Source organism: Trichosurus vulpecula, chromosome 8 (genome assembly GCF_011100635.1).
Source record: "Trichosurus vulpecula isolate mTriVul1 chromosome 8, mTriVul1.pri, whole genome shotgun sequence".
Classification (NCBI taxonomy): Eukaryota; Metazoa; Chordata; class Mammalia; order Diprotodontia; family Phalangeridae; genus Trichosurus; species Trichosurus vulpecula.
This window is the reverse complement of record NC_050580.1, coordinates 161,221,752-161,242,930: the sequence shown is the minus strand read 5'-3', so window position 1 is coordinate 161,242,930 and position 21,179 is coordinate 161,221,752. Positions and strand designations below refer to the sequence as shown.

At 37.9% G+C, this 21,179-nt stretch overlaps 1 protein-coding gene across 1 annotated transcript in view; it reads left to right on the top strand.

Moving 5' to 3' along the window:
- LOC118828854 (myocardial zonula adherens protein) overlaps positions 1 to 16,992 on the top strand; it is a 103,717-nt gene extending 86,725 nt beyond the window's left edge. The window contains exons 11-13 of the mRNA XM_036735739.1: positions 5,921 to 6,004; positions 10,302 to 10,402; positions 15,958 to 16,992. Of these exons, the coding sequence (XP_036591634.1) occupies positions 5,921 to 6,004; positions 10,302 to 10,402; positions 15,958 to 16,066 (294 nt within the window). The 3' untranslated portion in view covers positions 16,067 to 16,992. The remainder of the gene's footprint in view (positions 1 to 5,920; positions 6,005 to 10,301; positions 10,403 to 15,957) is intronic.
- Positions 16,993 to 21,179: the final 4,187 nt, after the last annotated feature.

Genomic DNA, 21,179 nt, shown 5'->3' with positions numbered 1-21,179 from the left:
TAATATAATTAAGGATAGATATAAAAATAAAACCTTTCCTGTGAAGAGAGTGAAATCTGGATTAGTCTCATTATGGGTGGAGTTGTCTTAAAGTAGTTGGGGTGAGGTTTGGGGTTCCAAGGTACAGGACAAGAAAGGGCAGAGTACCAGAAGATATGTCACAGCATGAGAAGGAATTCAGCAGAAAGTAAAGCCCTTTATTGAGGGAAGGAGCAGTCAGGAAGGATGGAAATAGGTCCGCAGGGATCCTTGGGTGAAGTAGGGTACCCCAAACCAGTAAAGCCATGTGGGTTTATGTCAGGTTCTTATTTGAGTACAGTGAGATCAGGCATTGGGGGGAAAAGAGGGAGCCTGGACCTGAAGCACAGGTCAGGGTTCGAAGACTGGAGCTGATTCATGCTTGAGGGTGGGAGATGGGCTTGGAACACCTGAAGAATTGGTAACTGGTTTCGGCGATTTGAACCTACCAGGATGCAGATTAGTGCAACAGATACAGTACTGGCATGGTGTCAGAAAGACTCAGTTTCCTAAATTCAAATCTGGCCTCAGACACTTATTAGCTGTGTGACTCTGGGCAAGTCATTTAACCCTGTTTGCCTCAGTTTCCTCTTCTGTAAAATAAGCTGGAGAAGTAAATGGCAAACCCCTCCAGGATCTTTGCCAAGAAAACCCCAAATGGGGTCATAGAGAGCTAGACAGGACTGAAATGAATGAACAGCCACAATAATGACGCTATAGAAATGATGTTTGCCAATTGGGCACCTGCAGTATGTGACAAAGCTGAAGCAGAACATTCATTTCCTGCTTTATTAAAAACTATTTATTGTTGAGACTGAGCATTCACCACTCATTACCAGTGGCAAAAATATCTCTCAAAATCCTATAGGAAGTGTTATATTACATTTGATACTCATATGAACTTTTATTTTCATAGGCTTAGGTACTTGAGCTAAATTTCTTTTACATTGGAAAACTGGATACCAATCATGACACTGAATTGTAGAGTTACATCATATGAAGAGGGATTAGATAGTGGCGTTGCCATTTATTAACTGGGTGACCCTGGGCAAATCACTGAAATTCCTGGTTCTCAGTTTCCTTATCTATAAAATTAAGGGGTTGGACTAGGTGACCTCTCAGGTTCATTTCAGCTCTAAATTTATGATGCTAGGTCTCAGATAATAAAAAACCTATATGACTGTTCTGTGAGACTAAAAGCTGCTTTGGGCGGCTAGGTGGTACAGTGGATAGAGCACTAGACCTGGAGTCAGGAAGACTCCTCTTCCCGAGTTCAAATCTGGCCTCAGACACTTAGTACCTGTGTGACCCTGGCAAGTCATTTAACCCTGTTTGTCTCAGTTTCCTCATCTGTAAAGTGAGCTGGAGAAAGAAATGACAAACCACTCAAATTTCTTTGCCAAGAAGAGTTATAAACAACAAACATTGCCTCATCACAGCCCCTTGATGAAGCTACTTTAAATTTCTGCTTTTAAAAACTTGTGAAATTGATTGTTTATAAATATTGTTTCTTTCTGCTGGAGACACCAACTTTTTTAGAAATCCATTTGAATTAATTCTCTAAAACAGTTTGTATTCTATTTGTATTTTATAAATATTAAAGGGTCAGGGTGATAGGTACAATTTCAACATATAAAAGAAATATTATTACATTTAAATCCTACTAACTTTTACCCATTTCTTGTGAAAGGAGAGACAGTTCTGCTTTTTTATAGATAGGTGGAGGTGCCTTATAGATAGACAACAAAGTTACTCCCTTCTGATTGAAAAAAAAGTCATGTGACAGAGAGAGAGTTTATGGAGAGAGTTTAGTGCCTTTCCCTGTCTGCCTTAGCCAGTGAGAGAAAGAAGACCCTGAGGAGAGTGGAACAGCAGTAGATCTTCACAATTGATAAGAAGGCTAAAGGGTTGATTAAGGAAGTTCCTTTAATTAGCTAGAATAGGATAAAGCTGTTGGCAGCTATGCAAAGCTGGTTTTTGACGTGAAAACTGACTTGATTTCCTAGAAATGAAATTCTAGAAGCATGTACCATGCCCAAAAGGGGTCCAGCTGCAACAAAAAGATTCAGATTTAGTTAGAAATGATCATTCTAATTAGAACTAGCAATAAGACAAAGGCTAGGTAAACCTGTGATTCATAACAGTTTAGCATAGTGTGAAAGGTACTAAATTGTACTTAGGTATTTTTTGCTTTAGAAACTTGTTTTCTAAGACTTTGCTATTCAGTGTTTAGGATCAACTGTTTTTAATGACGTCTTTTTTTTTTTTTAGAAAAATAATCCAACAAAACCCAGGAAAAAATCTGAAAAAATCCATTGTTCTGATCTCTTTCAGTCACTTTTTCTATGACACAGATCTGTTAGTTTGTACCAAGCCACCCACTACCACTTGGTGGCAGCTTAACCTAATTGGAGACTCCTTTCTTTTGAATGCTGAATAAACTTGTTTAAAATGAAATAGGAAACCTAAACTAGTAAAGTGATTACTGCAAACAGGCATGTGGTAAGGTGCTGCCCCAGATTGTAATCACAGAATTCTTGGGGTTACAGATCCAAGAGATATCCAGCATTTCAGGGTTTCCTCAGAAACTCTGTTCCAGATGAGTTCTGTTCCACTGAAATTCAAGACAGGCTTTCTAAGTGTGGACCCTCTCTACTCCAAGTCATCTATTCCAGTCATCATAGGAAAGGTTAAGTAAGGAAGGCATGATCAGATTATACTTCTTGGGGTCAGCCTTAATGAGAATGGTTGCCCTTAAAAATATCAAAAATTGAGCCACTCTCCTAGTGAATAGTCCTACTTCTGCTATTCCCCATTTCCTTCCTCTTCCTTTTAGTTCACCAGAAATTTAATATCATTCTAACCTTACGCTATTATTTGTCACTCCACTGCTTCCCTTTACTCAAAATGGGTTGTGGCATGTCTTTTTTAAATTAAAGTTAATTTTTTTAGAGCTTTTTGTGGGAGGCAGCTAGGTGTTACAATGGTTAGCCTCCTGGACTTGGAGTAAGGAAGATCTGACTTTGAGCCTTGCTTCAGACACTTACTAGTTGTGTGACCCCGGGGAAAGCGTCTAATCTTTGTCTCAGGTTCTTCATCTATAAAGTGGGGATAAGAATAGCACAAACCTTACAAGTTTGTTAGGAGGAGCAAATGAGCTGCTATACTATGGAAGCGATATTTTACAATGGGGCAAAGGAAATTTGTTAAGCACTTGGTAAATTTTAAAGTGGGGCAGCTAGGTGGTGCAGTGGATAGAACGCAGGGCCTGGAATCAGGAAGACCCAAGACTCCAATTTTCAGTCTTCTAACTGTTCCTCCATCTGTACTGCTAGTCTATCCGGTTTTCTTCTTTCATCAGTTCCCTAAGTCTATATTTATAGCTATATGATACTTACAGCATCTAAAGTGAGCAGGTCATTAGTCATCCCCAGGTAGTTTTCTAGCTCCTTGGGTAAATGTTCTTAAAACGTATCTGTTGCCTGCCTTAATTATCCTTGAAAGTTTTCCCTACTCAGGACCATTTTTCTTATCCAGTAAAGGTACTGAAAAGAAATTGACTCTTAAAAACAAATAGAAAAGAATTATTAGGGGCAAGATAACGTTGATGTTGTTGTTCAGTCATTTTCAGTCATGTCAGACTCTTCATGACCCCATTTAGTGTTTTCTTAGCAGAGATACTGGAGTAGTTTGCCATTTCCTCCTCCAGATCATTTTATGGTTGTTGAAATTGAGGCAAACAGGGTTAAGTGACTTGCCCAGGGTCATACAACTAGTAAGTGCCTGAGGCTGGATTTGAACTCAGGTCTTCCTGACTCTAGGCTCAGCGCTCTATCCACTGTACTCTACCTAGCTGCCAAGACAACATTACATTAAAATAAAATTGTGTTCAACAAAAACTAATAATCAAAAGAAAAATAACATTTGGAAAATATGGTAAATTATAACATAAAAACTTGATATCTAAACTATATAAAGGAACTGTTAATGTTAATGTACAAGGCAACTTTGAGATCAAAGACTGAACAGTTTTCAAAAGAGAAATGCAAATAATAATCATTTGCAAAATGCTCAACCTTAATAATAATCCAACAAGTACCATTTTAAAAGTAATTAAAAACAATAAAAGGCATTGCTGGTTGGGCTATGGAAAAACAGGTACAATCATTCAATTGCTGGCAGAATAGCAAACATAGCTTTTTTTTGAAGTGCAATCTGAGAATCTTCATTATGAGGTATTCAAACAATCTTCTTTACTTCAGTAATTCCATTTCTGGGAATATATTCTCAGAGCGTTATCAAAAATAAATTTTAAAAAGCTGTTAAATTTTCTCATAGCAGCATCATTAATAATCACAAAGAATATAATCTAAATGTCCAACAATTGGGAAATGGTTAAATACAATGTGATACATTAACATAATGGATTTCTGCAATGCAATTAAGATAAAGTATGAGTACTATTTTTAAAAAGCTGGAAGGAGCTTTATGATATGAAACAGAGCAAAAAAAAAAAAAGCAGAACCCAAAGAACAAAGGAAATGCTGACGGACCATATGAAAAACTAAATAGTAACAAGAGGATAAACAGAAATCCTGATGGATATTTAAAGAGAGTGACTGAAAAGTTATATTTTATCAATTAAAGTTGCTTTATTTAAATGTAAATAGTTAAAAAGCAATCTTACTCATATTAATGCTTAATATTGTTTATATAAAATTATAAGAAATAAACTTTAAGCTCCTAGAGAATGAATTATCATACTTCTCTATATCTCCTTGTCACAGAGCATTTATTACAAGGTTATACATTTAGGAAGTGCTTTATAAATACTTTATGAATTTTCCTTTAAGAATGTTGAATAGACTTTTTGATAGACTTTGTAAAAAGCGATGTCCCATAAAGGAAGAAAAGTAAGAAGAATAATGTCAAGTGAGAGATTTTAAAAACTGGGTAATTAAAAATATTTAGAGGAGGAAATAATAAAGTTTGGTGTGTGGTCTTAAAGTTGGTGTTTTTTTAAAATGTTAGTGATGGCTACTGAAATGCTGGTAGGTTCAATAAGGCAACAAACATTTACTATGCTTGGCAGAATGATTATCAGTCATATTCTTTGGGAAATCCATCTAACTATGAGCAAAGAAATCAACACAGTCTTTACTATTTTGGACCTTGTGGTCAGTTTGGGGAAGAAAAGACTTGTACCCAAGAAACAAATTGGAACAGTTCACAACAAATTGATAATCAAATATTAAATTGTGCTTATTGAATGAGAAAGACTATAGAAACTTAGAGGAAGGAATTATCAATGGGAACCAGAATCTTCAGGAAAGACTTTGTGCAACATGGAACAGGATATCAGCTGACTTTGAAGGATGAGATTCAGGGAGCTGAAGAGATATACCGGGAATTTTGGGTACAATAAAAGCTAACCACAGGATTAGGAATGTTCTGCAGTCAGTTTAATTCTCATTTCCAATTTCTGCATAAGTAGCCCTCGTGATATATCCATGAAGACTTAGCCAGACCAACTTGCTAGGTTTTCCTCTAATTAGGAGAGTGTAGACTCTTAGAAGCAGCTAGGTACCACAGTAGATATAGTGCTAGGCCTCAAGTCAGCAAATCCTGAGTTCAAGACCTGCCTCAGAAACTTACTAGCTGTCTGATTCTGGGCAAATCACTTAACCTCTGTCAGCTTCAGTTTAGCACTTGCCTCCCAGGGTTGTTATGAGGATCAAAAGAGATAATATTTGTAAAGTGTCAAATATACTGCCTGACAGGTGCCATTGTTACTGTTATTCAATAAAAATAATTAGGTAGGATTCTCAATCAATTTGCATGTACATGGTTTCTTTGCATCTTTTCCGATTAACTATTTAGTACTACTTTTGTTTTTTCATAGGTCGAATCATTAAAGAAAAAAGTGCAACAGAAACAACTATTTATCTTGCAGCTTTTAGAAAAAATATCCTTCTTGGAAGGCGAGGTAAGAATCTATGATTATTTAGATATAATTCTGTACCATGTAACTTTGTTACCAGAGTACTAAAACTTAGTTTTCAAATAAATGAAGACTTTTTAGACTCAGAAAATAGACAGCAAATTAACTTTCAATGAAAAAATGAGATTCTGATAATTAATCATTCGTCAAAATTATTATATAGATTTGTGATTCTATCAGCAATGAATGAATGAATGTATCTGCTACTCCACAACCCATCTTGGTGGTGTGGGCTTTTCTTCTATATGAACTTTCTAAACAAGTATACTAACATGCCGGATAAATATGATAGTGGATTATAAGTCATTTGGTTTTTGCTAGAACTTTAAAATAGTTAATATTAACATTCTTTCCTTTCTGAATTTATAATTTATCTTATTTTGTCCAAAGGAGGAATAGAACCAAACCAAAAAATTAGAAGGAAACTTAAGAGTTCAAATGTACTATTGATAGAAAAAGAAGCTAAAGACCTATTGTTCTATATGCTCCTTCCATTTAAAAAATCAGAATATATTTTATTTTTATTAATATCTTTTGTTTCTGTAACATCTTCATTTCTGAATATGTTCCTCTCCTACCCAGCAAGCTATCCCTTGCAACAAAGATTTAAAAAGAAAATAGGGCAAAACAGTTCAGCAGAACCAACCAACACATCTGCCAAGTATGACAGTACTGTATCTTCCTTAGGAGCTTGGCATGACTCCAGCCCAGGGATGGGGAACTCGGTGGCCTTGAGGCCACATGTGACCTTCTAGATCCTTGGGTGCAGGCTTTTGACTGAGTACAAGTTTTACAGAACAAATCCTTTTATTAAGGGGATTTGTTCTGTGAAGTTTGGATTCAAAGGGCCACACTTGAGGTCCTAGAGGGCCACATGTGGCCTCGAGGCTGCCCGATAAGAAAACTGAAGGAGCGAAGAGAACAATGAAAAGGAAGGTGGGAAAGGAGGACTTAGAAACAGTGCCAAGAGGAAACTTTGTCTACGTCACAATTTTACCTAGGATCAATCAACATTGGGGGAATTGGAATAAGGAACATAGCACTGAACAGATAATTAGCAACTGGAAAGGCTGAGAGTAAACATGGTTGAGTGCAAAGAGCTTCAGATTTTGAGTAAGAAAACCTGAGTTTGAATCCTGGCTCAGCGCTCACATTATGTATTGTTCTCTTGGAAAAATTATCTAATTCTTCAGTTTTTGTATTTGTAAAATTTAAGGGCTGGAGTCTCTAATAATGTGTAAATCCTATGCATCAGGGTAAGGGAGGGAAATTTCATATTCATTTTTTTTTCTCCCTACCATTCTCATGCTAGTAATTGTACTATCAGTACTGAAATACTATCATTTCCATTTTAAAGAAAACAAAGTTAGGGCTCAAAGGCCTTAAATGACTTACCCACAGTCTGGTATCAGTGCCAGAATTGGACCCTACTGCTCTTCCCTCCACCCCCCTCTTTTTATTGCAATTCTTCTCTGAACAATCAATTTATCTGTCTGCCCTGTGGCTGGTGGTCAGTCCAGTACCCAGGGAGCTCAGGGTGGGAACATCACTTTCAAAGGTAGGGGGAAGCTGCTGGCTTCTACTTCCCCTGCTGCATCACTCTTCACTGACCCAGAAAAGATACAAGGGAAGGAAAGAAGGAAGGGGAGACCAGGGCTCACGGTCCTCCAACCCCAACCAGGACCAAGGCAATAGCGTGCAGCCAGAGGGGATGTATACAGCTGCCCCCACCCAGGGAGGGGCCGTATTTAGATTATGTGCCTATCTCAACTGTTCTTTATTGTACTGTCACAAAAGAAATGATGATAGCTTTGTGACAGAGCTTCTAGATGTATCCTGTCAAGCCAGGGCATGGTCATAAGTACAATGCCTAGACACAAAGTGGTGCTATGTGACAGCCAGACAAGTTCAGGACAAGGTTTCACAAATGCAAGTGCCAGTTTATTATGAACAATATAGAACTCATTTGACAGTGTTCTAGGCCGTTCTGTTTTAGCAAAATTCTTAAATCAATGAAAAGGAGAAGGGCTTTGGTTTTACCACGAGAAAAAAAAATCCAATTTCCTTTTTACATTTCATATATATTTATGTGTGTGTATACATATATGTACATATACACACATATATACATATACACATATGTATGTATATATATACACATACATATATACACATATACATATATGTGTGGGTATATGTATATATGTATAAATATCTCCTACATTATATATAATGCATATATACATATATAATATAATACATATATATGTTTATGTGTATAAATATATATAAAGTATACATATGAACATATATCAATATATAATGTAAAAAGAAAATTTATGTATGCATACATACACACCCACTACGTCTATAATAGACTAGCAGCCTGGAATAGTGGATAGAGAGCTGGCTTCAAAGTTGGGAAGAACTGGGTTCAAGTCTTTCCACTTCTGGTTAGGTTCTATGACCCCGGACAATTCATTCAACATTGTAGTGCTCTCTAGGTGACTGTAAGACTTTAAGTTGCTGAGACGATGCAGACCGACCTTGGTGGAAGAGTTTCTTTATCTGGGAGTGCCCCATATTAATACAGGTCTCATTCCTATTCTGCTGTCTCTGATATGCACACAGAAGGCTGTAATCATATGCAAAATAATTCATTTAGACAGCATTACTGGCTGTGTGACCCTGGACAAGTTGCTATGTTTACCTCAGTCTTCTCATCTGTAAATTGGGGATAATAATAGCACCTGCCTCACAGGGTTGTGGTGAGGCTTAGCATAATGCCTGGTGCATAGTAGGTACTATATAAATGTTAGCTATTATTACGATTATCATCGATACCATCAATACAACTGGTTCAAATCTCACTATTCCCATTTTACACAAGAAGAAACTCAGATTCAATCAGTTAGCTGGAGTGTACTAATTAACCTCACTGCTGGGTGCTAGATATACAAATAGGAGAGCAAGACAATCCCAGCCCTCCATTGTGGTAGTGGAATGAGCACTGGATTAGAAGTTAGGGGACCTGGGTTCACATTCTGGCTCTTCTACTTCCTATCCATGTGACCTTGGGCAAGTCATTTAACCAGTTTCCTAATCTGTGAAATGAGAAGGTTGGACTAGGTTGCCTCCAAGGTCCCTTCAACTCCAAACCTATGTCATTGTGAACTGAGGAATTGTCTAATCCTGTGGTCTCAACAGCAAATGTCAGAGCAGGGTCTTAAAACTTAGACTTCTGATTTCAAATTCAGTGGCCACTCTCATTAATGTATTGTCCTGTAATTCTGTGCTCTAATGACATTGGGCTGCTCATTGTCCATATACAGCATATAAGTTAGTGCAGAGTCTCCAACTCTTTCTTTTTTGCCTAGTAAGCAAAGTTCCTAGATCTGACGATGATGTTTCAGCCCATATATTTGTAAATTAATGGATTTAATTAATTGCAAATTAATGGATTTATGTATTTGTAAATTAATGGATTTAAAAATGGATAGTAAATGACAGCAGAAATCCTTGTGTTATTTCCTCTCCTTGTGAATGGTAAAGTCCAGATGGAGCTGGAAAAGATGTGTGTATGTACATGTGTGTAAATTTCTGTGTCTCTTTGGCTAGTGTCCAGTATTATTCTCCCATACAGTGTGCATTAGGTGACTGGTTTCAGAGTCCATAGATCTGTCATGACCCGTCTGCTAAGAGGGCATCTGGAATGTGTTCTATCCCTTTACACCATTTCCTATTTATCGGAAAGGATGTGGTCTTTTATGTCCCATAGCTTTGTATGAGAGCTGTGCTAAGATTCAGCTGAATAGCTCATATTCCCTCTCACAAAACCTAGAGTCTGGAAAAAAAAAAAGCCCTAGAACTCAGATTTCCCATGCCACACTGTGTGGCATTTCTTAGTCCTTCTCCACCATCAGGCTAACTTTTCCATGTCAACTTACTGAAAAGCAAAAATGAATGTGCTAATTGAATGACAACACGTCCCTAATTTAAACATTGTTATCTGTTTCATAGATATGAAAAATCAGGGACCTAACATATTTTATGTTAAGTCCATCAAGATAGAAACGACATTTTGGAAAGGCTCTCTCACTCCACCCCACCCCAGACAGGGGGCCAAGCATCATATGTGTTTGAAAATAGAAAAATATACATGTTTATGAGGTGAAACCAGAGAATGAGCACAAGTTGTCTACTATATAGTGGGGGAGGTGGGAGGAGAGAGATTATTTCTTGCTAAAAACATTTTTTTCCTGCCCCTTTCCCCCCAATACAGAATAATGAGCTACAAAGTAGATTGGACTATTTAATGGAAACACAGCCCAAGACTGAGGTGGAAACCAGAGAGATTGGAGTAGGCTGTGATCTACCACTCAGGTATTTATGGATTTCTTATTTTCCTAAAAAAAGTGTTCCTCAGTGACTAAAAACAATCTCACCCCCTATTTCTACCTCAAGGGCAACGAGGTGTTGCAGTGGATAGAATGCTGGGCCTGGAGTCAGGATGACTCATCTTCTTGAGTTCAAATCTGGTCTCAGATACTTCCTAGCTATGTGACCCTGGACAAGTCACTAAACTCTGTTTGCCTCAGTTTCCTCATCTGTAAAATGAGCTGGAGAAGGAAACGGAAAACCATTCTTTCATCTCTGCTAGACGAGCTGGGTTGAAATCTTGCCTCTGATGCTTCCTACCATTTGATCTTGGGTCAGTCTATTTCATTAGCCCTCAATTTCTTCATCTGTAAAATTAGGGAGTTGAACTAGATGGCCTCTGAGGTCCTTTCCAGTTCTGTATTTATGATCCTATATTCCTACCATCCTTCCTCTCTATCCCCACTGTACTCCTTTCCCCTCTCCCCCACCAAAAAAAATTCAACAGGATCAGTAAATAAGCCTTTGTAGGGTTTTTAACAAAAAAACAAGCTTGTGTTTTTCCTACTAAAGACAGATGAGGAATTGTGAGTGAGCAGTTGTTCCTACCAGGATTTATTTCTTTCTGTGAACACTTTTCATGTGAACTATCCCAGGAGCCCTAATAGATCTTTGTGTAAACAGAGGCATGGGAAGGTGGGAGTTTGGAAGCAGTTAGCAAAAATGTTGTAACAATCACCTCTTATTCTATAGTGGCGGAAATTGGTCCATTTGAGTACAATGCATCTGATTACTTTTTATTTCTGGTCTTCATAACACTTTTGGGTTGAGTAACCAATGAGTCCATTAAACAATCAAATTTAGACATTAAGATAGGTCATAGAATGCCAGGTTTAGAACTGGAAGGGATCTCAGTGACCTGCCCAGTAAGTGTAAGAGGCGATATTTGAACCCCATGTCTTCTTCACTTAAGTTCAGCACTCCATCCATGATAGCCTACTGTGAGCTCTATTGTGGTTCATTCATTAGTCTCAAGACTGTGTTCTAGGCTGCCCAGTAATTGATCTGTTCTACTTGGCTCAATGAGTGACCTGCAAAAAGTTGATAAGGTTGTGTTTTGAGATACTGGTGTGTCCCCTTACTGCAGAATGGTGGTGGGAGGGATATGTAGGAAAATTAGCCAGCTTTTTTAGAGCCAGCCAGTCAATTAGTCAATATGTTAAGTACCTTGTAAGTATAAAAGACGGAGTCATGCTCCCTCCCCGCAAGGATCTTATAATTCAACAATTTAGTAATTGTTAAGTGCAAAGCAGTGCTAGACACTGGATACAAAGACAAAATACAAACTAATTGCTGTCCATACACAACATGCACATAGATATTTAAGACAAAGCATATAGAATCTGGTAATATATGCTATCAAGTACATAAAATGAGATCATATACATAAGGTGCTTTTAACCCTTAAAGCACTGTATGTATTGTTCAGTCATTTCAGTTCTGTCTGACTCTCTGTGACTCCATTTGGGGTTTTCTTAGAAAAGACTCTGGAGGGGTTTGCTCTTTCCTTCTACAGCTCATTTTACAGATAAGGAAACTGAGGCAAATAGAGTTAAGTGACTTGCCCAGGGTCACACAGCCAGTTAGTGTCTGAGACCACATTTGAACTCTCCTAACTCCAGGCTTAGTGCACTATCTACTGCACCAACCTAACTGCCCCGCTATATATATTAGCTATTATTAAATGTCATTATTATTTTTAGAAAGTAATATAAAATAATTTCAACAGAGAGAGTTTGATATGGGAGAGGTCAAGGCTGGCCATTTTATCTTGCTTCATTTACACTTACAAAATACATGAATTACCATTTAAAATGCACATTTTATACCATACATTTGACCAGTATTGTATCTAGTCTCCATATAGCCTTTCCTTTGCAATTATCTCTTCTTACTTGTGTTTTCTAGTCTTGTTTCTGACCTGCTTGTTTCTCCAGCATCTTATCTACTGTTTTTCTGTTTTCATTTACCCTCCCGGATTTTGATTGTGTTTATTTCAACTGGTCATTTGTGTTTCCAAAGGAATTCACTAGGCCTGGCACCTCGAGTCCTTGTTTGACAACCTTGTTTGTACTGCTTGTCTCCTTGCAAAATGTGGGTTTTTTTATTATCCTCACATAATTAAAAGGAAATATAAACAGAGTTTGAGTCTGTGCATCATGAATATGTAGTACCAAGTGCACAATAAAAGTTTATCAGAAAATAAGGACTGACCATGGGCAAGGACTGTTTTTGAAATCTAAATCTTGGCCACTTTCCTTTCCTTTTTTTTTCCTCCAAGTACCCAAGTGGCTTAGTCTGCACTAATTGACTGCCTAATAAATCCTGTTTGGCTAAGAGGAATACAAAACTATGCCTGAAGCCAATAAATTGTTTGTTTTTAAATTCCCACACTTTAACTTAAAATAAAATCAGCTTTTCAATTTGTGTGCCAAAGTTTAGCCTGAAGCTAACTTTTATGGCTAAGTTATGGAACCACAAATCGGTTTTCATAATGGAAGTGGTGACAGACCCATAACTTATGTTAGTGGTGAACCTGGAAGCCACTTTAGTATCTAAAAGCAGCTTTTACATAAGTTTCATATTCAGTTTCCGCCGAGCTACATCACAGTGACCTAACTGCCTTGGTCATTCAGTGGTAGATGTTGAAAGTGTGTACAGTGAGCTACATTTTTTTAATTTCCTAAAATTTCATATTCTTCTGGATTTTTAATGTGACTCAGGGATGTCAGGTGATAGGTCCCAAGTTGTTCCCAACATTCTAGCTTGTTTTGTGGTTAATATTCTGGCTCCAAACTAACATATGTCAGAGAATGTTTTATAGTCTATTTTTTCAAAACCAACTTACTTGATCCATATTTATCATTATTAAAATTGTCACATATTTAAGGCTGATTTTTGGCTAATGTTTTTGTTTCCCACCAGAAACTAATCAGGAAAATAAAAAGGAACTTGATTTTAGAGAAAATGTTACAATATGGATCAGAATATATCCTATAGCCATAAAAGGAAATTATATTAATGATAGACATAGGACTGAAAGGGACATTAGATGTCAGTGCTACCACCTTGCAGATAGGAAAATTGAGACCTGTGTATTTTAAATGATCTTCCTAATGTCAAACAGGCAGTAAAGGGATTTGAAAAGAAAAAAATGCATAAATATATACTGAAAAATAATAGTGATTACAGACTTTTACAATCCATGTTTGGTGAAAAAAATTCTAGCTTTTTATTTGGATTAATATAGTATATTTTTTAAAATAAAATCAATCTTTATCTTCCTTGATTTCTCTGCATTTGACACCATTGTCCCTCTGGCTTTTTAATAAACTCTCCTTCATTACTGTTCCTTGTCTGTCTCCTTAGTGGGCTACTCTCCTTCCTCATGGCTGTACTTACGGACATCTTGGAAAGTTCTCTCCTCAGCCCTTATCTGTTTACTCTGTCTGTGCTTTCTCCTTCAGTGGTCTCATTGACTAACGGGTTCACTTCTACACGTATTGTTTCTATATCTATGTCTCTAGTACTACCCTACATTTATGCCTGCTGGAAATTTATGCCTAGATGGTCTGCCAGCACACCTCAAACTCAGTATATCTAAAGTTGAGGTTATCACTGTCACTCCTAACTGATCTCTCTGTCTCCAGTTTCTTTCCCCTTTGATAGCCCATCAGGCCACCCTCATATTTATTCTTTCAAATCATCATTTTTGTCATGTTATTTCTTTGCTCGTAAACCTTCAAATGGAGGGGGATCCTTATTACTTAGAAAATAAAGTTCGACCTTCTTAGCTTGGCATTCAGACCATCCACAATTTGATCTCAGAGTACATTTCTGAAATTATTTTCAACTAGTCCAGTGTATATGTTCAATCATTCTTGGTTTTATTTTACTCTTCACTACCCCATTTGGGGTTTTCTTGGCATAGATACTTGAGTGTTTTGCCATTTCCTTCTCTAGGCCATTTGACAGATGAAGAAATAGAGACAAACCAGGGTTAAGTGACTTGCCTAGGGTCATACAGCTAGTAAGTGTCTGAGGCCAGATTTGAACTCAGGAAGATGAGCCTTCCAGGCCTGGCATTCTATCCACTGTGCCACCTAGCTGCCCCATTGCCTAGTTGAACCTTGTGTTCTAGTCAGAATAGTATTGTGTCATTTCCTGAACAGATACCCAGATCCATACCTCTACTTGTGCCATTCCTTCTGCATGGAAGGCTTCCTACACCTCCTTCCTTCTCCATCTTTATCCCTTAAAATCCCAGCCTAGGTGCCATCTATTTCAGGAAGCCTTCTCTGATCCGCCGCGTTAGAAGTGACCTCTCCTTTCTTTACAACAAAAGCAAAAGGCATACGTGAAACTTTTTCTTCATCGTCTGAACAGTGTAGTGTGAAAGGCTCTGTAGACAAAAAGTGAAAAAGAATCTCTGCCCTAAAGGAGCTTGCATTCTCTTGTGGAACATCTTTTGTACTTTGTAACACTCGTTGATCATGTACTGGCCTGTAGTTTTGTTAATTGTGTACACGTTCCAGCTGCAATATCTCTGTATCTCACAATGGGAGGGTGGGGAGGGAGGAAGAAAGAAAGAGAGGAAAGTAGGGAGGGAGAAAAAGAAGGGAGGAAGGAAAGGAAGGAGGAAGAAAAGGAGAAATAAAGGAAGGGGAAAATAAAGGAAGGGAGGAAAGGAGAGAAGAAAGAAGGAAATAAGGGAGGGAGGAAAGAAGGAACGATTAAAGCCATCAGAGGCCATGAAACTCAAAATCTTCACTTATTCAATTATCTGGGCACATAATTGAACATCCTTGAATTTAATCTACATTCCTACAGAAAAGTGATAGCCCATATAATCCTCTCTCCTTATTTCCTTCTCCACCAGGGAAGTCAGTCTCAGAGGAGGAAAAAATAAACTTTTTTAAAGGTACCACTTATTGGAAACCAGCTTGTCACCAGAATGTAACCCTTCATCGTCTGTCAGTAGCCAGATGACAGCCTTGCTTTTTGTTAAAATGTTGTGTGTTTACTTATCCTGATTTTTTTTGGGGGGGAGGTGGAATTTGGAGGGATGTGTGAAAGCTGAAAGCAGGAGATATGAAAAATAATAGATTAAAAATGCCAGAGCATATTGTATAACATGCCTAAAATTCAGTCTTAAAGTTAGCTATTCATGAAATCTGTTTTGCTCTCATTTTCAACTCAAAGGGGAAAAAACAATGAAAATAAGATAAAACAAAAATACAAGAAGTCCCTTACTCCCTGCTGTGGAAAGGCAGCTTTGTGAAACCTCACTCTGAAGCCTAAAAGGTCTACTTCCATAGCTATTTCCTTATTTTATGACCTTTAGGATATTGTTCCTCAAGATAGTTTTTGCTATGTGTATTTTCACCACTGTATTAAGTCACTAAGGGGAATGTCTTTTCTATGCAAACTCATCAAAGATACCAGGAGGTTGACTTCAATCTTCCTAACTTGTGTGTGTGTGGTTTTTTTCCATTTCTTAGTCAAACAACTAGGACTCGAGAAATTGTAAGACCTTCAAGGACCTATGCACCATACACGAGAGTAATGGAATTAACTATGAAGAAAGCTATAACTGAAGCAGACCAATAAGTACATTCATTTCCGAAGAACAAATGCACTGAGACTGCAGCATGAATTCTGGAGAGGATAAATGTTACTTCCTTGATCCACACGTTTGCATCAATGAGAATTAGAGTTGCTACAAAGTTAGCTTTCCTTTTGGGAGCCTAAAGATGGAAAGTCTGGTGGGGGTTGGGAGCGATAGGGAGGAGGGAAGAAGCCTGAAGTGCAATATGTCATATTTCAAACACTAAACCCAAATATGCTTATACGCAGTATTCTCTGTGACTTTCTAGGCACCCACTAAAGTTCTGTTAGTGGGATTCACTTACAATCTATAAGTTTTATTAGATTTGGGTTGTTGATAGAGGAAAGGGGCATTAATCAAAAAGTGATTTGTGTTTTATTTTCATGTCAGGATCACTTGTTACATACACTATGAAGGTTTTGTTACCCATAAAGTATTAGGAGTCGATATTTTTCTTTGGTGCAGAGACATTTGTCTATGAAAGAGAAAAGGACTGTCAGACACACTTTCAAACTGAAGTGGAAATGAAGACTTCTTGGCAGTTAGATGCCGGTGACTGCTGGCCACAGATGTCTGTCTGCTGAATGCTCTGTATTTCACATGAGCCCCTGTGAAGAATGATTCTAATGCTTGGGCAGCTGTCTTAAAGCTGGATTCTGGAGCTCCAAAGGCCTTTGCTGTTCATTTGTGCCTTGTATCTTTATCACGCCAATTGAAATCACCGTATTTATTTCTACCTATGAGCATTTTTCTTTCTCATTTCAACCTAAAAGATAATTTTGTATGTTAAAATTTTACTAATTTAAGTTTTCAATAACAACTGATGTTTTTTTTCCTAAATGAATATTTTATTCAACCATATAGTACGTTGGTATTATAACCCCCTGATGCATTTATTTAATAAATTCTATATATTTTGTTCTATTAATTGGTACTTAGTGCTTCATTTGTGTCCATGTTGAAAGGGTAGGGGGCAGAATACCATAAGCAAAAGCGAGGATTTAAATTAGTGGTGTCTTTGATAGCAACATAAATCTCAAGATGAGGTCTTTGAAATTACTGTAATACATAAGCTTTCCTGCTTTAACTTAGTTACTTGGTTCTATTAAAGAAACAAAAACTTATCGTTAGAGGGAGCAATATTACAGGAGGTCGTCCAGTTCCATAGGGACTATACTGTAGTATAGGTGCTCAGCTGACCAACAAGAAATGCTAGAGTGAGGTTTGGTTACAACATGATACAACAATAATAATGTTTATTGTGAAACGGTGTTGGATAAGTTTCGTCTGTCTAGCTTCCCTGCCTCCTCCAAAGCATTGTATACTTTTGGAAAGGACCTCAAAGGCAACTAACTAGCCCAACTCTCTCGTTTTCCAGATAAGGAAACTGAAGCTCAGAAGGGTTAAATGACTTACCCAAGGACCCACAGGTAGTGAACAACAGTCGAGATTTGAACCCAGTTCCTCTGAGAATAATCCAGTAAACTTTCCACTACATTGCCTTTTTTTTTAAAAGGAGGGAACAGTGTTAAGCTATCAGTATTAAAGAGCACCAAATTTTTGATTATATATGTTGATGGAATAGATACAGTGAGGAAAAGATGGATGGTGACTGATAAACAGCCGTAGAAGAGTTGGTTGGGGAAAACTAGCCTTGCGACTCGGCAATAGCGAAATCAGCCCTAGGACTAGCCATGTGCCACTAGAGAATAACTAAGACCTTGTTTGTGCAGCGAGAGTGACTAGCCTGGAACCATGGTGGGCAGGGAGCTAGTTTCATGACCTGCTTATTCTGGTTGTTTTAGCAATCCTCTTAACCTAGCACAGAAATTCTGCTGAGTGAGAGACAGAAATTTTCATTTGGCCCACTGAACCTCTCACATTCCCCTAGCTCTCCTTCATTCTCTTAAAATACAAATCTAGACATTTAAAAATGAATTAAAAATGCAAATGTCAAAAATTATCTTAAAAATTAACAGGATGCCAGGGAATGCCCCTTGGCATTAAAGCCATCTTGCCACCAAGTGTACATATGGGTGCGTGTGTGTCTATAGAGATATATGTATCCACACAAAAATATCCACACATACAATTTCATATACATACACGTGTATGTATGAAAGGTTATTATTTTACCAATTTTCAATTGGTGAAAAGCTGCAAATACCAAATATTAGTAAGTCCCCATTCAGAGAGATTGTTGAGGATACTTTGGAGCAATTGACATTTAAGCATAACTAGATTAAAAGACAAATGATGTTGTTTTTAGGTCTTTTGACAAAAGGTTAATGCCTTAGAATCTCAAACCCCCTTATCAATTACATTCTAAAGGGATTTTTTTTTAAAAAAAGACACATTTAGTAACATATTCTTTTGTGTTTAGTAGAGTTCAAAATTTGAGGAATAAATTCAAATATGACTTTTCTAAATACAGTAAAATTTGTATCTAGGAATTTATTTTAAGTATCTTAATATAATACAAACTCTCCGTTCCAGTCTAGCAGACACTACACATGTGAAAATCGTCACTCAATCTGGGCCTGCCTAGATATTCCTTTGTGGAACACAAGTTGTTGACTTTTCTCAGTCTTGGATAGGCTTGTGTAGTGATTGTCTGTATTCTCGAGGTGAGGGGCCCATTGAACATAGATATTGGGAGAATCTCAGTGTCCTAGGGGAACACATAAAACAATGAGTAGGAATGAGAGGAATTGATTTAAGTGATTGCTCCAAAGCATACCAACTTGAAACATTAATAATAATAATTTGCATTTTTATTCTCATTTATGTTTTGTAAAGTGCTTAACATATATTGTATCACTCAATCCTCAAACAGCTCTGTGAAGTTGTGGCTATTATCCTCATTTTAAAGACACAGAAATTGAGGCTCAAGGAAGTTAAGTAAGCTACTTTAGGGTCACACAGGTAATAAGTGTCTGAGGCAGAATCTGAAACCAGGTTCTGCTGGCTCTAAATCCAACATGTCTTCCACTAAACCAGATGCCTTGGCACACTTGGGGGCCAGACAAGGGGTTCTGGTTACTTAAAATCTCAAGAATATTAGATGTGTGCAGTTCAGCTCCAAGTTGGGTTTTGTGGAATCAAGACAGAATTAGAAAGAAAAGACTTAGGGTTGGGGTCAGATGACTGACTAGAGGCATTTAAAACTGAAGGAATCTCCAGAAATATGACATCCAAGGTGGACAAAACCAAACTCTCCACTCATATTTTGTAGTTGTAAATGCCTATAGTAATAGTATTTTGGCCCATCTTCAGATCTGTAATAGCCTTTGCTGCATTTTGAACTTCTGGCCTGAGAATGAGTTGCGGTTCTGGAAGACAAGGATGGCCCTCCACCTCTAGGGCCAGCTCCCAGATCTCAAGTGCCTTCAACAAAAGACAGGAACCTTTCTCCACCTTGCTTCCCAGAAGCAGACCAGGCTCCTTTCTGACTCTGTGCCTTTGTTTATGCTTTTCTTCCTAGTTTGCTGCTCTTCCCTCTCCTCCTAAGCTCTAGATCAAGAACCACATTCTCTGAGAAGCCAACCATAGCTCTTCATCCTTATTTTCTACAACACTCATTTAATCGCATTTTGTTAACATTTAACTTTCTCTTGAAAGTATCCCAAGTCTTCCCATCAAGATAAGCTTCTTGAGGGCAGGATAGAGATTGGATCTGTGATTTCATTGCTTAAAAGGCAAAGAAACTCTCTCTGCTGATTCAGGTCCCCCATCAGGAGAAGACACCTCAATGCGTAGGAATCTCCAGAGAAGGAAGACTGAGAAAGATGAAAGATATCTCTTGTAACAATGTTCCTTCCTCCATCCAGCATGGAGTAGGGGATAGAGAACTAGCCTTGAAACCAGAAGGAAAGAGCCAGGCCAAAGTCCTGCCTCTGACATATACAAGTTGTGTAACCCTGGGCAAGTCACTTAACTTTCAGTGTTCTAAAATACCAAGACTCTCAATTGCAGAGAAGGTTCCAACCTGAGAGTTTGTTAGACATAGAAAGGGGATATGGACTCAGTGGTGGACTTCAAATAAATTAACAACCGGTTCTCCATGGAACCCAGCCAAGGTACCACTGTCACCCCTGACGTGGTGGGCACAGGACCTGCCCCTGCTAACTATCGGTTCACTGGACTCAACCTAAAATTAGGTACTGGTTCTACCGAACTGGTGAGAACCAGTTGAATCCCACCACTGGATGTGGTACTTTTAGATGGGGCTCTTGCCTTCAAGGGCCCTGTGATGGCAGTGTAACATGATTTCTCAAAAACCAAGGAAGAAGGGAGATTGAGTCTAGTGAATGAGGCTGCATACCTAGAGGCAGTCCAGATAGCAAGGGGTTTGTTTGCTGTCTGAGATTCTAGTCTTGGGTAGAGTTTCGGAAATGAGGTGCCAGATGTGTGAGGCTATGAGCCTGGAGTAAGAGCTTTGGTGACTGAATCTGTCTGGGCTGAGTCCTGGAGGGGAGGGCATGGGGTCTGAGGATGTGCCTAAGAGAGGAGAGACTGAAGTCCAAAGGCTTAGATCAGTAGTGAGGGTCTTAGTCCTAGGTGGCATCATGGAACATAACAAGATTAGACTAGATATTTAAAGTCCTTTCTATCTCTAAAATGCTTATCTTCATGTACTATAGTAAAAGTAATTTTATACTCTAAAGTGTTATACTGAATGCTGCATATGTAGAGAGGTGGGGATATGTGTATATATACATGTATTGTGGGGTAAGGGAAGGGCTACATAGAAAAAGGGAAGGATAAGGGTCCTAAGGGTGAGCTCTCTTAAGAACACTACCTCATTCCCTTAGACAGAACTTTTTTATTTCTCTTTTCCTTTTAAATTTTAATAGTATTTTAAATTCCCCAATTGTATGTAAAGACAATTTTTAGCATTCATTTTTACAAAATTTTGAGTTCCAAATGTTTTTCTATCCCCCCTCGACTCCCCCATTCTAAAACAGTAAGCAGTTTTATATAGGTTTATATATGTGCAATCATATAAAACATTTCATATTAGTCACAATTGTGAAAGAAAAAACAGACCAAAAGGGAAAAAAACATGAAAAAATAAAGTGAAAATAGTATGTTTTGATCTGCATTTAAAGTCCA